The sequence below is a fragment of the Lepisma saccharinum genome, chromosome 18 (assembly GCF_977018435.1).
Source record: "Lepisma saccharinum chromosome 18, izLepSacc3.1, whole genome shotgun sequence".
NCBI classification, from domain to species: domain Eukaryota; kingdom Metazoa; phylum Arthropoda; class Insecta; order Zygentoma; family Lepismatidae; genus Lepisma; species Lepisma saccharinum.
The window spans coordinates 46,130,264-46,147,041 of NC_139246.1; the positions used below are offsets into that span (position 1 = coordinate 46,130,264).

The 16,778-nt window shown below is 38.3% G+C and overlaps 1 protein-coding gene across 1 annotated transcript in view; it reads right to left on the reverse strand.

Annotated features, from left to right (window-relative positions):
- The window catches only part of LOC146002049 (cuticle protein 14-like), a 135,130-nt gene extending 119,173 nt beyond the window's left edge, over window positions 1-15,957 (reverse strand). The window contains exon 1 of the mRNA XM_083139762.1: window positions 15,792-15,957. Within this exon, the coding sequence (XP_082995888.1) occupies window positions 15,792-15,827 (36 nt within the window). The 5' untranslated portion in view covers window positions 15,828-15,957. The remainder of the gene's footprint in view (window positions 1-15,791) is intronic.
- Between the last annotated feature and the right edge of the window lie 821 nt (window positions 15,958-16,778).

Here is a 16,778-nt window from a genome sequence, read left to right on the forward strand (position 1 = left end):
AATCCTCACATGCTGGAAGAAGGAAACATCTGAAAAACTCAAAGGTAAGTCTTATATTTAAATACTTGTTGCTTAATCCATTAAAAGCAAAACTTTTCAAATATGCAAGAGTGATGCAGAATGTATGATTTATTTATATATTGAGGAAATACCTTCCGATATAATTTCTGTGAGAATATCGCTTCAACTTTTCTACCTTTTCAACGCAGCATGCATTTTCCCTTCCAAACGAAGTTGATAATTCTTTGCAATTGTAAAATCAGAAGAGAACATTATTTTAAATTAAGCATAATGCAGATAATTCCAGTTTTGTGATAATTTCTAGAACATAAAATACCTTGATATAGATTGCATTCTGGCATTAAATCGATATTGCACAAAATGCTCTACTATCGTTCGTGTGAGATTATTTTCATATTTCACTGGTGCTATTCAAATATATGTACATCGAAATTTGTATTACAAATCAGTCGTTCATTGTAGTTTCCCTTGTACATGGTTGAAACGAGTCGTTTCTGACCTGTTTTAAACAAGATTTTTCTCCTTTTTGTTTTTAAAACTTGAACACAGTTCATAAAGCTCGCAAATGTTAAATACATTAAGTAAGTTAAGCTAAGAGAGAAGTAACACGCATTTCCTCTATTAAGTCTACTTCATATGAACTTATTGGAAATGCTGCACTACCATTAAAAGGCGTTCAAAATTATGAAAGAACGAGAAAACCGAAGAGTTTCATACAGCTTACAAAACCGTTTTCTGACCTGATTCTTTGAAAGAAGATAACAGAACGTTGTTCAGAACTTGCACAAAATTTGGGGATCTCACATTAAATCTATTCCAATCCAACCTAACTTAGATTATAAATAACTAAGAAATTTTATTTTGTATTACTCCGAAATTCTTGAATTTGGAAACTGATTCAAACGTGTTATCAATAATTAGATTTTGATTATTATCTAACACTTGGTTTCGGACTGTAGGCATATGTTTAGTTTTTTCACCTCTAGTTTACAAAATAGTCTTGGTAGATTATTGTCCATGTGATTGTTTTTGCACCTCACATCGATCAGCTTGATGTGCCGGGTATAAACTTGAATGCCATGGTTCATGTATTGATTGATTGATTTGATGTTTTAATTCCACTTTATGCACAGAAAGGCTAATCGGGACTGGGCCTACAGTTGAAAATGATTCATGTACTTTATTCTCTATTGGACGGCCACAAGGAAATCTCTCCTGCAGCAGAAACTTTTAGTGAGTTTCAATCTTGGCACAAGTCGATCCTGTTTATAGCACAACGCGCTACGACGCCAGAGGTCCCGGGTTCGAATCCCGGCCTTGGCATGGGTGTTCTTTTTTAGTGTTCCTTCATCAATTTGATCATATCATCACTCATCCTCATCTTCACGATTAGCCAAAAGTGCCAGAAAAGCAAAGAAAAATCAAACAGGTCAATCAATCACGGAAACACGGAAATCTTCGTTACTTCTTTTTCCGCCAGACTAATGGTGAACATTTACAGGAACGTAAGGAGTGGTATCGTATTCTATTGGAATTAGATTTCGTGAAGTTTAAAATAGATCATAAGAATATGTAAATTTCTTTTGTGACCTACACTGAACTTATGTTCAGGTTTCATTACCATGTGAAAGCGGAAATTTAGAGATCCTTCTTCCTTACGATTTCTAAACAACCAAACAGTGTGATGAACGTGAAACTACTTATTGTTCGTAACAATGATATATATTACAGTCATTACAGATATATCGCAGAAGACTTATTTATCAGATATACAAATGGTCTCTAATCAAAATCCTATTACATCACAGGAAGTGATTTTTAAGACAATTCTACCACGTATCCAACGTAACCAAGCTTCTGTTTGGGTTATTTTGCATCGCATTTTCACCTCTTGCGATAATCGCGACGATGAAGATGATTGGTAATTATACGAATGCAATGCTACACCTAAGCCTCAGCAGGATTCAAACCTGGATCCTCTGGCTTTGTAGAGAGTTTCGGTGATTTTTCCCTTTTCCTTTGATTTGGTGTTTTAAGTCCACTTTATGCACAGTAAGGCTAATCGGTACTGCACGTACAGTTTAAAGTGGGATCCGAACCATCATGTGCCACCACCGGCTATCGAACCCGGAACTCCTTGATTTCAAGGTAACGACGCTACCACTACGCCATCGGGAAGGCTAAGAGGAAAAGTTTCGGTGACTACGCTAATGAAGAATTGAAAGTAGCAGAACGACTAAGCTACGTATTATTTAGTCAACATTGGTATTGTTAATTAATATTATGAATGTCAGTTCAAATTGGGAAAAAGAACCCTACGAAATTTCCAGAGTGCGTTATAAGTCGTTAATTTTTATTTTTCCACAGATTACTTTGCTACTAGATATTTGCATGCTAAGACGTAGAAAGTGATACATTTTCAGTGTGTGGAATTGAGATTTATTTCTGATACGAGGAATCGGAGAATGAAGTAGTGGGAAAAGGATCACGTCACATGTTTGAATTATACCCCTCTCCCCACACTCAGGATATCGGACGTTGTTCTTATAACGAAATAATAACACGTATGAATTGTGTCAAGATAAATTGGAGCCTATTCACATCCCTACGGAACTTGGAAAAATGTCCACGTAGAGATTGGAAAGCAAAATGCTACATTGTGCCTTGCACCAAGCCATGAAGGCGTGTAGGGGGTGTGGAGTTAAAGCCCCACACTTTCTTGATCAGGCCGAAGGCGGGGATGATGTAATCAGCACCACGCCCCTGGCCGTCTTTACGCTCCTGATTTTCTTCCAGCTACCCACTTCATACGACGCTGGGTGGGCACCGGAGCAGCTTGAACAGGTGGACAAAATCCCGATCCTCTCCCGTCGGAGATCGAACCCAGATCTCTCGCATGGTAATAAAATGTCCTAACGACTGAGCTACTGCGGCACATATAGGAGCCTATAGTAGCCTATATAATTAAGGCAATAATTATTTTAGCGTTACGTTCAACGTTTTTAGGCGAATCATTTTCGGAGATATAACGTGTAGCTTTTGTCGGTTCTGAGACCTGGCTTGAGAAAAGTCGATTTTCTGACGAACAACATTCCACCTGACAAGTCACGTGACTTTCCTACATTTCCTGTGTCTGTTGGCTATTGCATGAAAGACGAGTTGCTCTTGAGACAGACAGAATCACCCGATCAACTAAACGTGCAATGTGTGTTGCCTACCCTTCCGGCATTATTTACTCTCATTATAGTTTTATGGAGAAGAACTTTTATCCACCAATGTACAGTCACAGGCAATAAAAATGGGAAACCTGTATCCTGAAATAATCACTTCCTTGCAAGGTGTTGTGTGTTGCCTAACTATACGGCGATAAGTGGATTTTAATATAAAATTTTCAATGACAACTTCTACCAACGCCGCAGAGTCCGATTTGTTTTGCCAGTGACTGTACGTTAATCTTCCATGAGACAAACTTACTTCGAAACGGCATATGTATCGGAATGTCTATGTAAATATTATTTATTTATCAGCGCAAGAGTAGTCCAGATTCACGGGACCAACCCTTTTGGCATATGTGCACATGTGAGAAATGGCAGATTTCCAGTTCTGTATTCCGACAGGGTGGTCTCAATAGCTTATAAGGCTAAAACCGAAAGTGAATGGTGAAATTATACCTGTTTTGTAGATCGGTAAGTATAAATCACAATCTCCCGAGAAGGTCAAGAATTGCAGAATAAACCGGATGACCTACTGGCGATTGTTACCAGAAGCCAGCCAAGTGTTGTAGGAGGCCTTGAAGAAGTTCAAAGCGAACGGCAAAGAAGCGGCTGTCTTGTAGCCAACGATACAAATTGTCATCCAGTTTTTCTTGTCTGTTTACAGCTCTGCTTCATCTCTACTATACCTGCTGGGTTTTTCCTGATTTAGTTGGTCAAGGATGACCAGGAAGATGTACATGACATGGTTTTTCATGTTGTATTTTGTAAGAATCATGTTAATGTTGTACAAATACAGTGACATGACTTTCAATGTTGGGAATCGTTTGGTAAAATTAAACATGTTCTCTTCCCCTGTACAATAGTTATTGAGAATTGGCTGACAAGCCCACGCTGTAAACTGTGTCCAAATCTCCTCGTAATGCTAAAGGGGTACAGTTTGTAACCCAATATATAGGCGCCGACATCAGGTGGAGGTAGGGGCACGGCACTTTCTGCCTCCTCGTAAAGAGACATATATATATTTACATACATAAAATATTGTTTATGCCAACCTTGCACTGCCCCCCCCCCCCAAAAAAAAAAATAAGTTTCCGTCTCTGCCCTATTATATAATTTCATAATGTATTAATCATGGGGTCCCGGGTTCTATACCCGGTGGAGGCACAAGGCACAGTGGTTCGGATCCGACTTTAAACTGTAGGTCCAGTCCCGATTAGCCTTTCTGTGTATGGACTAAAAACAGTTCAATTCATACTGTATTATACATTAGCTTTCAACAGGAAAGTCTGTTTTTTTTCCTAGCTGGGTTTCCTGATGTGACACTTGACAAATTGTAATATGTAAATTTTATCCGATTTCCTTTCTTACAAAATAAATGTTTCATCTTTCTAGACCCCATGAGATACGTACATCATTGGTATTCCAAGAAGGAAAGCATTTGTAATGTTTCGTATGATACAAACTTCGTGGATAATATTGAGTATTTCATGCAAAGACTTGGTACGTACAAAACGTTATGTAAAAGTTGTGTCCTGTAAAACACGTTAACTGTGTCAGAGTTAAAAAGAAAAACTATTAGTTATTTCACGGTGACGTGTTTTTAAATGGGGGGCTGAAATCTAGGACTCCAAGCCCAGAGGAAGCCATTCAAAGTTGTTATTTTTTTCTCATTAAAATAAAGAAAAGCACAAAGTTAAAATATTCGAGGAAGATTTTTAGATTTTGAATTTTCTGTTTTCGGAAGCAGTAATAATAGTCGATTCATGCCCGTTTCGCCCATGCGACTTTCGCCCAGTACCGAAGAACTTGTTTTATTAGCCCATGTGATAACCCACGCCAGAACGGAAGTACCGTTTCGCCCAGAGGGAAATGTGAAAGTAAAAATAGCCAATCGTGTAGAGAAATGTTTCTTTTTTCAGGCAAGATTTGGCTAAAGTTAAACTAACCAACGAGGAGTATGCGGGAATGCCTAATTTCAATGGCGTTAAACACAGCCTTTATAATGTTCGAGAAAGACATCGACCTGCAATACCTAAAACAGTAGAAGATTTGCCTAACCTAACCTAACTGGCTAATACTAATGTTGATATTGTGCTTGTACTGTGTATTCCTATGTACAGGGTAGAAACTAACCTTTTGCTAGGGGTCCACAGTAAAATGTAACAACAATTAAGAAATTATGGTAATACAAAATATTTACTGCGACAAATGTGGTTACAAAAACAAAATTAAAAGTTAGTATGTCCGCCGTTTGCTTCTCTCACAGCACGAAGACGATCAGGGTAGGAGCTCAGAAGATTCACAAACAAGTCTGTATTCCATTCCTTGTCACGGAGGATTTGTTCCAGATGGAGTGTTGCCCGGGAATAGCGGTCCGGTCCACGTTCCACTATCATCAAGGACTCAACTGCGTCCTTCAGAATAGCCCCAAAGTGCTCTGCTGTATTCAGGTCCGGTGATGCACCCGGCCATTCAGAACTGCTGAAGAAGTCAATGCCACTTCGCCGAATAAGGTCTTGGGTAGCATTTGCCTTGCAGCAAGGTGCTTTGTCGTGAACTAACTTCTAATTTTGTTTTTGTAACCACAATTGTCGTAGTAAACATTTGGTATTACCATAATTTCTTAATTGCTGTTACTTTTTCCAGCAGACCCGTAGCAAAAGGTTATTTCCCACCCTGCACATGTATCTGTATTTCGGTTATTAATGCATTAAACAAAGGAAAAGTAAATGAAGTACAAAATGTACCCCTTTCGTATTGGAAAGGTTCTTTCTGGCTTGGAAATGCATTCCTGATATTCAAATAACAAGCCTCAATGCACAGAGGTCAAGAAGACAGCCACAATTAAAAAAGATTAGTTGAATAAGAAGTACATTGGTTCAAAATATGGATCCGTATGTGCAAATATGACTAGATTAATTAGATCCTGCCTGAAGATTTCGATGCCAAGATCACGTGAAAGGGAATATGGGAGAAGAATCCCGTTGAGAAACCTGGTTGTGCAAGATCTATCAGAATAACATAACCTTTGGCTCTACAGCCTTTGAAGGGACTTGGCCTATCTCCCAACTGCCAGTCTCCCTCCCACAATCCTACCTAGAGGGGTGGAGATCTTAAACAGGTAATGGGTCGTTAAGTAAATTTCCCGGAATGGGTTACGCTACTCACTCGTAGCTCCCCAATTTCCTCACGATGGTGGGTTGCCACCGGTCTAGGGTGACCGTAAGTCCCGTCATAGTCGTAGTTAGGTAGGGACTAGGGGGCCTAAGCCTCCCAGATTCAGCACCCCCCCCAAACGCATGTGACATATGCATAAAATAATTAGGGAAAGAGTAACTGCACACAGAAATTAGATAATGCTCATGAAACTTTCATGTGTTACTCTTGAGGTGTGGCAGTCACAGATAAGGAAAGAATTTCAAATTATGTCCTGATGTAGGACATACAATGAAAGTAGAGGTGCATGTGCCTTTTTACGGGGACAACATGTTCCGAACAAGATTTCATAGAAAATAGAGCACCGTTATTTCTTTTGATCTTCCACTTTGGAGCACTAGGTAAACATTGTTACATTCAATTACATTGCATCAGTGTTAACATAAATGTAGCCTTTCAACAATGAGTTTCTACAATTGTGTTTTTTCGAACATGAAAAAGAGAAGCCGTCCGTCATTGTAGAGACTTGAACAGAATAGCAGTTTTGATAGGGAAAAGGCATCAGTTCAAAGAAGCGAATTTAGTTTCTGTGGATTTATTTATCGTGTGGGGGACATTTAAAAACGTCCGCCCAAATGTCCCGTCCATATTTTAAAAATCCTCAATATGTCACGCTTTATTAAAATCTAGAAGCTAGCTCGAAAATTAGATCAAACTTCGATGCTAATCAAATGAGAGAGAAAAAAGAGATGACGAGAGTGAGGCAAAGAAAGGGGCAGAGGGAGAGAGGTGGAGAAAAATAAGAAGGAGGGAAAGAAACGATAACGGGACACAGAAGGAGAGAGACGAAGAAAAGGAAGAAAGAGGAAAGAAACGATAAAGGGAGGAAGAGAGACGGAGAAAATGAATAAAAAGGGGAAAACGATAAAGGAACAGAGAGGGAGAGAGACGGAGAAAATGAAGACAGAGGGAAAGAAACGATAACGGGACAGAGGGAGAGAGACGGAGGAAAAGGAAGAAAGAGGGGGGAAACGATAAAGAACAGAGCGATAGAGACGGATAAAAGGAAAAAGAGGGAAACTGGCGATAAAGTGAAAGAGAGGGACAGAAACGGAGGAAAAGGAAGAAGAATGGGATAAATGATAAAGGGACAGAGAACGAGAGAGACGGAGAAAAAGGAAGAAGGAGGTAAAGAAACGATAACGGGACAGAGGGAGAGAGACTGAGAGAAAGGAAGAAGAGAAATAGAAGCGATAAAGGGACAGAGAGGGAGAGAGACGGAGAGAAAAGACAGAAAAATAGGAAAAAATTCATGCTAAAATATAGTGGATGACATTTTTTAAACTAGTGTCATAGAAACAAAGTTTCAAGTTATTCATAGAAATTTATATTTTTTTTTATATTTAACGTTGCTATTTAGTCGCAAAGATTCGAGCAGGCAGCAGTTTATGGTTACGTTATCTTGCGTTGCGGTTTTTATTGTTTTGCATGGGTTTCTTCATTTCCAGAGCAGTGAATAAGTATGACCAAGAAGTGTACATGTTGTTACATGTTGTATCAACACAAACTCAAAAGAAATTATTAATGAATTCCTGAATGATAATATATATTTTAGTTTAACTAATAATAATAAACAATAGTTTATGATTGCCGATTTTTCAGGAGGGGGTAAACTGACTTCCTTGAGATGTTCCGTTTTTGTGTCAAAATATTATGGTCACCCTATAAGAATAGCAAGACGAAAATGTCAAAATGGAGATAGTATTGCTTGAAGGAAATTAACAACGATGGCGGATGGGACTAATTGTACCAGAAATACTTACAGATGGCAGCACTGTGTTGATGTGGAAATAAGCCTTGAACTTCAGGAGTGCCAAAGGGAGAGTTATTCAATTTAAAGAAAAAAACTATACATTATCCATTATTATACCGTGAAGACCAAACAAAATGAAATTGTAAACATTTATTGCATTAAGTTCAATAAAATGTCAAAACGTACTTTTAACTAAGCAATTTAGTTATTCAAATAACATTTCAAGAAGGGAAGAAGGAAGATACGTCAATTTTCTCATAATTTCAGAGTTCGTAATTTATAAGATATCATTAACAAAAATTTGCCATTGTATCTGAATTTTACCATTTCGAGTGAGTAATTGTAATTCGCAGACTTTCTTGAAAGTAAAATCTATTATTTTTGATTGACATAAGAATCCTTAAGGATGGGACACGTTCAACCTAACAATAATTATCTGCGGAAGGTGTTTTGACAATGTACGCAGGTTGAAACTCCAAAGGCCTAAATCTGTAACCTTTTTATGTACATCCCTTTTGCCGCAGTAACTTTAGGTCAATTCCCCATCAAGAAGACCACGCCTTCTTCTTGCCATTCCCTTCCATCTTCCTCTGATCCTCATGTCGCGGTTAACTCAGTGATTTTTCTTTTACCAACCTTGAACGAATCTGATATAATTATATCAATCTTGAAGCTCACTTGTGACCAATAATGTGAAATCAAAAAGGTAAAAAAAGGTAAAGTGTTCCCCTGTGCATAGCACCACGCCATGAAGGCGTATAGGGGGTGTGGGGGTAACGCCCCACACTTTCTTGATCCGGTCGTGAGTGGGGGTGATGTGATCAGCATCACGCCCCTGACCGCCTTTACCCCCCAGGGTTTCCCCCAGGTACCCATGTTATTCGACGCTGGGTAGGCGCCGGGGCCGCTTTCACCGTTAGAAATGTGAAATCAACCAGAATATAATTCTTGGTCATGTAAGCGTATAACAACACTGTTACTGGCTGTTTTACATTGTTGTACAGGATTGTTAACTTTCAACCTTGTAACCATCACTTGTTAATCATTTTGCGTAGAGGGAGTAAAGCGGAGGAAAAAGAAGAAATAAAAGAAAACTGATAAAGGGACAGAGATGATGAGAGACGGAGAGAGAGAAAGAAGGAGAGAAAGAAACGATAAAGGGACAGAGAAATGACAGAGAAATGAAAGAAAGTGGGTAAGAAAACATAAATGGACAAAGAGAAAAATAAAATAAGAGAAAAAGAAGAAACAGAGAGGGAGGGGGAATCCAAAGATAGAGAGAGAGAGGGGGGAAAGCAGACAGAAGAGAGGGAGAGAGAACTCAGCAAGATGCTGTTCACTATTACTTGTATTCCGATTTCGTTACATGCTTTGCTGTATCATGACTATTGATTTTCGTTGCTATAGCAACATCATAATTCCAAATATTACATCGTTTATACCGAGTTAGCGCAAATGAATAACATAAAACATAATTAGCGTGGTACAAATTTTAATCGTTAATAGAAAGTGACTTGTCAAATATAAAATTAATAATTTTAATAAGCATGTACTCATATTGTGTGGATCCACGGGGCCGTCACAACCGTGATGCTAAAATTGCTTTAAGTCCAGTTTATGCACAGATAGGCTAATCAGGACGGATCTTCATTTTAAAGTGTAATCCGAAGCTAAAATATGCCTCCGAGGCACGCAGAACTGACCACAATGTACTCCATCAGAAAACAAAAAGGAAAGAACTGAAAAAATGTTTAATTTCAAAATAGACTGGAAAGGGTATTTAGAATTATTTGAAAAAGTATGTCATCAATACAAGACCAATCCGAAATATAATATGTTATCCTGCAGTCAAAAGAATTCGTCAGCCAAATATAGACCTATCATTGGGGATTAGTGTTCATTACGTTAAATTAATCATAAACAATTGATCTTTAAAGTATGGTAAGCTATAAGACAACTCTGAGCATACGTGAATACATCCAGCCTACCTCCCATACTGCCCATTTGATTTACAGGTTCGGCTTTGCGTCTATTTTAAGTGATCGTGCATTGAAGAGATCGGCATGCCCTTGGTGTACGAATATTTCCATAGAATTACGCTGGCGACAATGACTAATAGCGGAGGAATGGTTGTCTTGATCCGGTTTTCAAGAGGGGAGAGAAGCATTACAGGCTACGTCATCGCTTCATGAAGTACACCTTCTCTAATCATGATTCACGAGAGCAAGATTCCTTCGTCGCTTTGGTATGTTTCATTGTTATCGGTTGGGATGGAGTCAATTCTTTTCTGTTTCCTTGTCTTCTTTCTTTCCTAAGTGTTTTCGCCATTGGCAGATTAATCAGATTACCGAAAAGGCGGCAAATTTGAAGGGAGAGAGACAGGGAGAAAGAGAATTGCAGACAGAATAAGAATACACACAAAATGAGAGACAGAAAAGATATGACGAGAGTGAGACAAAAAAGGGACAGAGGGAGAACGGCGTAGAAAAGGAAGAAGGAGGGAAATAAACGATAACGGGACAGAGAAGGAGAGAGAGACGAAGAAAAGGAAAAAAAGAGGAGAGAAACGATAAAGGGACAGAGAGGGAGAGACAGACGGAGAAAATGAAGAAAGGGGAAAGCAACGATAAAGGGACAGAACAAGAGAGACAAAGGAAAGGAAGAAAGAGGAAATAAATTATAAAGGGACAGAGAGGGAGAGAGACAGAGGAAAAGGAAGAAAGAGGGAAATAAACGATAACGGGACAGAGAGGGATAGAGACGAAGAAAAGGAAGAAAGAGGAAAGAAACGATAAAGGGACAGAGGGGGGAGAGACGGAGGAAAAGGAAGAAGGAGGGAAAGAAACGATAACGGGACTGAGGGAGAGAGAGAGACAGAGAGAAAGGAAGAAAGAGGGATAGAAGCGATAACGGGACAGAGAGGGAGAGAGACGGAGAGAAAAGAGAGAAAGAAAGACGGAGAAAAAGGATGGAGGGAATGAAACGATAAAGGGACAGAGAGGGAGACAGTCGGAGAAAAGGAAGAAAGGGAAAAGAAACGATAAAGGGAACAGCGAGAGAGACGGATAAAAGGCAAAGGAGCAATAAAGGGACAGATAGGGAGAGAAACGTAGGAAAAGGAAGAAAGAGGAGAAAACTGATAAAGGGACAGAAATGATGAGAGACGAAGAGAGAGAATGAAGGAGAGAAAGAAACGATAAAGGGACAGAGAGTGAAAGAGACGGAGAAATGGAAGAAAGAGGGAAAGAAACCATAAATGGACAAAGGGAGAAAGAAAATAAGAGAAATAGAAGGAAACATAGAGGGAGAGAGAGGAAAGCAGACAGAACAGAGGGAAAGAGTAAGAGAAGTAGAGAGAGAGAGAGAGCAAGAGAAGACAGTGAGAAATGGAGATAGAGTGAGAAGTGGAGTACTGCGTGTCTAGCTGCAAAATCAAATGTAAAATTTCACATCACTCTTTTTTTGGTAAAGTTTACATGACTTAACTTCATGTGATATAAAGTCAACGGCAAGAAAAAATAGACACCTAGATCCTAAAATACTCGCTTCCCTACAAGGCATTATGTGTGTTGCGTAACTCCACGGCGATAAGTGGATTTTAGTAGCAAATTTTCAATGGAAACATCTTAAATCGCCGTTCAGTTAGGCAACACACAACGACTTGCAGGGAAGCGAGCAAGGTGGACTGATTTAAATCAGGATTATATATATATATATATTTAAAAAATTTTCGATTTATATCATAGAATAATGTACATAAGGATTTTGTAGATATCAGAATCATTTCGTGAAAGTACATTAATCTCATAATCATTTAATGGTGTTTATTTGTCTCTAAGAAAGAAATAGAAAGGAAACAATATATATGTACACTGGTCGGGTGAAGCTCGTACGAAATGAAATGTAAAATGTAAATTGTAAACACACTTCAATTTCTCATGATTTAAAATTCAATAATTTTTGTGGACCGAAACAGCCAAAGAAAATGTATAGAAATTTATAAAAAAATCATGTTAAACCATAGATAGTGTCATTATCATTAACCTGTAAATAAACATGGCAGCTGATATTTTGCAAACTATCATTTAAAAAATTGTCAAAGTTCAGCTACAAACACTATAAAAATGTTTCAAGTTCCAATTATAGAGTAGATACATCCAGAATGTTCTATTATCATTGGAAGAAAAATTACTGAAATTATTATAGTTTCATTAACACACTCAATAAACATATCCATAGTAGGTTCAATATCTGAAACAGAAAATTGTATATTTACATGTAATTTTTTATATGCTTTAACCAAACTTTTCAAATATTTTACACTGCGACGCCAAGGGTCATGGGTTCGAATCCCGCTCGGGCTTGGTTGTTTGTGAATGTCCATTCATCAATTTCATCTTCGCAAATTAGCCAAGAGGCACAAAACGCAAAGTAATTAAACTAAATCAATCAATCAATCAAACAAACATTTTACAGAACTGTTTACTAGAAAATGTTTTCGTATAAAAAAATATAGTGCCAAAAACCATACAAGCAATATTAAGAGTTTTTTTTAAGAAAAAAAATCGATTTAAATTTTTTTTAAAAATCTGATTAAAAAAAATAATCATCAAACAGGATTTTCAAAAATAAAAATCATGATTTTTATTCACCCTAGTATAGTATTTCAGGAATAAGGTGTCACATTTTTATTGCCGGTGACTGTACGTCACAGTGTTAGTAATACATTATTATCATACAACAGGGGCCCATCAAGATTTTTTGAGGGGATTTTTTTCCCTTCAAATAATATAAAATTCAACAATTATATATTTTTCCAATATATACGTAAAGATTTTACACCTTAAATGCACCATATTTAATCCATTAGCTTAAGAAAAGAAAGTGTTTAAGGGTATTATCGAAGGTGGGGGGGGGGAGAGATATTCAACTTTTACATATTTGGCCTTAAATGACATGTGGGTGTCTGGGGGGATTCTGAATAATATTTTAGGGGGAGCAGTATCCAACTCTAAGTCTTAGATTATGGCGGATATTTTAGTTAGAGGCGGATTGAGCATTAAATTGAGGGGATATCCAATTCTTGATTATTGCTATTGTCTTAGACTGTTGCGGAAATTCTAATGAGAGATAGAAAGCTCTTGATAAAGTGTTAAATCTTAGATCCTCATGGGATTTCTGTAGTGGAGAGAGAGTTTTGGAGACTGTATTTAGTGATATAGTATCCACACATTTTCGATCCCGAACGTGCCAGAGGAGAAGCTGAAAAACACTAAGGAAGTATTGACATCCTAAATTAATAGTCTTGAAAGCCTGTAAAGAAACTGATGTAATGTTTTCTTGCCCGCTTCGCTCGCAGTAATCTGTTGATAGGATGTGTGTTTGGCGTTAATGAGGTAAATGTGAAGTTTTATACTATAGCTGCATTACAAGACAAGTGATATTATCGATTATGATGAACGATTATTGGGGTGGTTTTGAGTGATGGGCTCTCTGTTTATGGAGGAGGGGCAGATAAAGTGTAGTGTTCAGTAAAGCTAAGGAAAAAGTTACTTTCTGTAGACACGCTATCGTAATTATATACTTTGTGCGGATTACGATATGGTTCATATCATTCTCCCTCAGCGCGAGTGATATGATTTGGGGGGCTGCGCCATTCGCCTTTGGGGGGATGGGCACCTCTGTCATACAATGAAGGTAAAATGGCAATTCCCGAGCAGCATTGAATTTTCTCCTTCCTTATTCTAACACTCGTTATATACACACACATGTACATAGTAAATATACGTATGTAAAAATATCTACAGATAGTGAACGATAACATGTAACAATGTAGCCGATCAGAGATACATATATTACTATGTTTATTTCGCGAGTGGTGATAAACCTGCAATAATCCTGTTTATTTAATTTTATTCATTTATTTATTTATTCAATTTTGCTTAAATGAATAAGGCTTTCTTCCATTGTCAATGATTGTCTCTGATATACGTAAGTCTAATGTTGATTTCAATTCACATCGTTAAACACAGTGAGCTTATGGGCCCTGGTCTGGAATAGTGATTCAGGGAGATGGTCATGCGTTATCAGCAAGTTTTGCAGACAAAGTTCATCATATGTCATTCTTATCATTAAATCGATCATAACCAGTGTTTCTTACAATGATGCCAGTTATGCACTACTAAATGCTTCAATCGTGTAAAGTATGCAATACTAGAGCAGGAGTTAAAATAAATTTAAATAAATACTTCAAGAGATCTCACTAGTAGCTACAATAATTACAGATCACTTTTTTGATCTTGAAGTACGTTGTTGTATTTACCTTAATTGTAATATCAGGCTAACGGGTATAAACAAAAATCTGCTCGAAAGGTTTAAATTTATGGCGGTCACAAAATTTACTATTTAGCCACACCTCTATTCCAGTTCTGAAATACAAACTATATTTTGAAAATGTTATTGTCCTCTTCTAAACGCAAGACACGTTGTTCCCTATTGCCCGGGAATGTAATCCAAATATTTATTTCAAATTGTATAGCATACCATAGAGTGTGTAACAAAGGAAAAATTAATCCCATGTGCACTACTCCTAAGACACGCATTTCGTTTCAAAATGTTTGCTTATAAATTGTAGCACAACTAATGTTTAAAGATTCATGTGAATTACATTCCCTAAGCTTCAGAGATATAGTCTACATTGTGTTTTATAATCTACTGCCCTCTGAACGGGATCTACTATTACTAAATCTGATTGCACTGAAACAATAAATACATAGATTAATTATTAAGATATGAATCACATATCGGGTTTTTTACACATAAACCATTATCATTTGCCTGCAAATGTAGTTAGGATTGCACTAAATGGAATATAATAGGTAAAACGTCTCCCTTCAATATCTAAGGGAGTTTAAAGAAGGGATTCTTTTTCTGATGGGGCTGGAATTGTAAAAGCAGATACCACATAGTTGCGTTCTAGGGTGTAGACAATAACAATTTCCTAAGTTTAATGTTCGTTAAAAAAGTTGATTAATGTCAAAAATGATAATGTAGTGTCATTTTAAGCTTGGGTTGTTCGATTTAGCACTTTACTGGTTTCATTTGATTTTTTTTTCAAAATCTTGGAAGGGGCTGTAGCCCCATCAGCTCCAACCTTGTGTACGCCAGTGTGTGACGGTGAGTACGAACTTTCTCAAATATTACCTTTCAAGATATTATTATGAACCGTAAACTTTCTGAAATGATTACATCACATGATAGGTCCTCAATTCTAGGGTAAATACACATTGAAGATATACTCACCAGCAATAAAAATGGGACTCCGCAATCCTTAGATACTCGCTTCCCTGAAAGGCGTTGTGTGTTGCCTAACCCTACGGCGATCGATGAAGTTGTCATTGAAAATGTGCTATTAAATTCCCCTGATCGCCGTAGAGTTAGGCAACACACATAACGCGTTGCAGCGAAGCGAGCAGTTCAGGATCTCGGTGTCCCATTTTTATTGCCGGCGAGTGTACACTGGGTGTTTATAGTTGTGCATTGAGAAAGCATGCGGTCTTTTTAAGAAATTGGATAATTGTACTTACCGCTAGAGCAAGAACAGTCGGTACAGCCCCTCCCATGATCCACTTGTGTGACGTAAGATGCTAGGAACTACCGAAGCTCGCGGTCCGGAGCGTGAAAGTGTGCGTTTGTTTGCGTGCGTGTGATTACGTGTCAGTGGGGGGAATCTCGGAGCGTCCCGTTCGCAGAGATCTGTGTAACTGGCGTCCACTTTCACCGTGCCCCGGTGCCTGCCTTGCCTCAAGGTCAGGTGGCGACCCAGGGCACTGATGGCCACTGGGGGAGCCCTTGTGGATCGTCACGTGGTGCCGAGATGCGTGGGAAGAGAAATTCAGAGGCATCTCTTGTCTTCTGGAAAAAAATCAATGTTGCCAGAGGTAAGAGGATTGCTCCAGGTCACTGGAAATTGCGTTGATAGAGTTCGGCTACTGTAGCTTGGCAGGTCATATTTCTCGTTTGCTTTAAGGGCATGCGAGGCAGTCTCCGCCTGGCTTTTCAGTCAGTGTTGCCAACTTAGGTGTATTGGAGCCAGATCTGGCTCTTTCATGGACTCGTTTGTCTGTGAACTGGGACGCCCTCTCCCGTGCTTCACTATGATACCATCACTGTCCGGCCCACATAGCCCCATCCCCTCTTATATCCCCAGCTACTTTTTTTTAGCGCCCTGTTGACGTAAAATTGGCATAATATTGTTATCAGGGAATCCTTTATTTTCGATTTCATACGACCATGAGATGGGTGATGCCGTTGGGTCTGGATGGCGAAAACTAAGAATAAATTGTCATCAATTTAGAGTTAACGGTAATAGCAGCGCCCCACCCCTTTAACAACTAACATTACTGTAGGAAGGACTTCGTAAATCTATCTCCTTGAATGTCAGTTTTAACTCCATTTAAGGTGAAATTTAGCTCTTTTATGCCCACCAGGTTCGGCAACACTGACAGGAGGCAAGGAGAAATGCATTGAGCATATGGGAGTATTTTTTGATTTGTTATCTTGGGAATACCAAA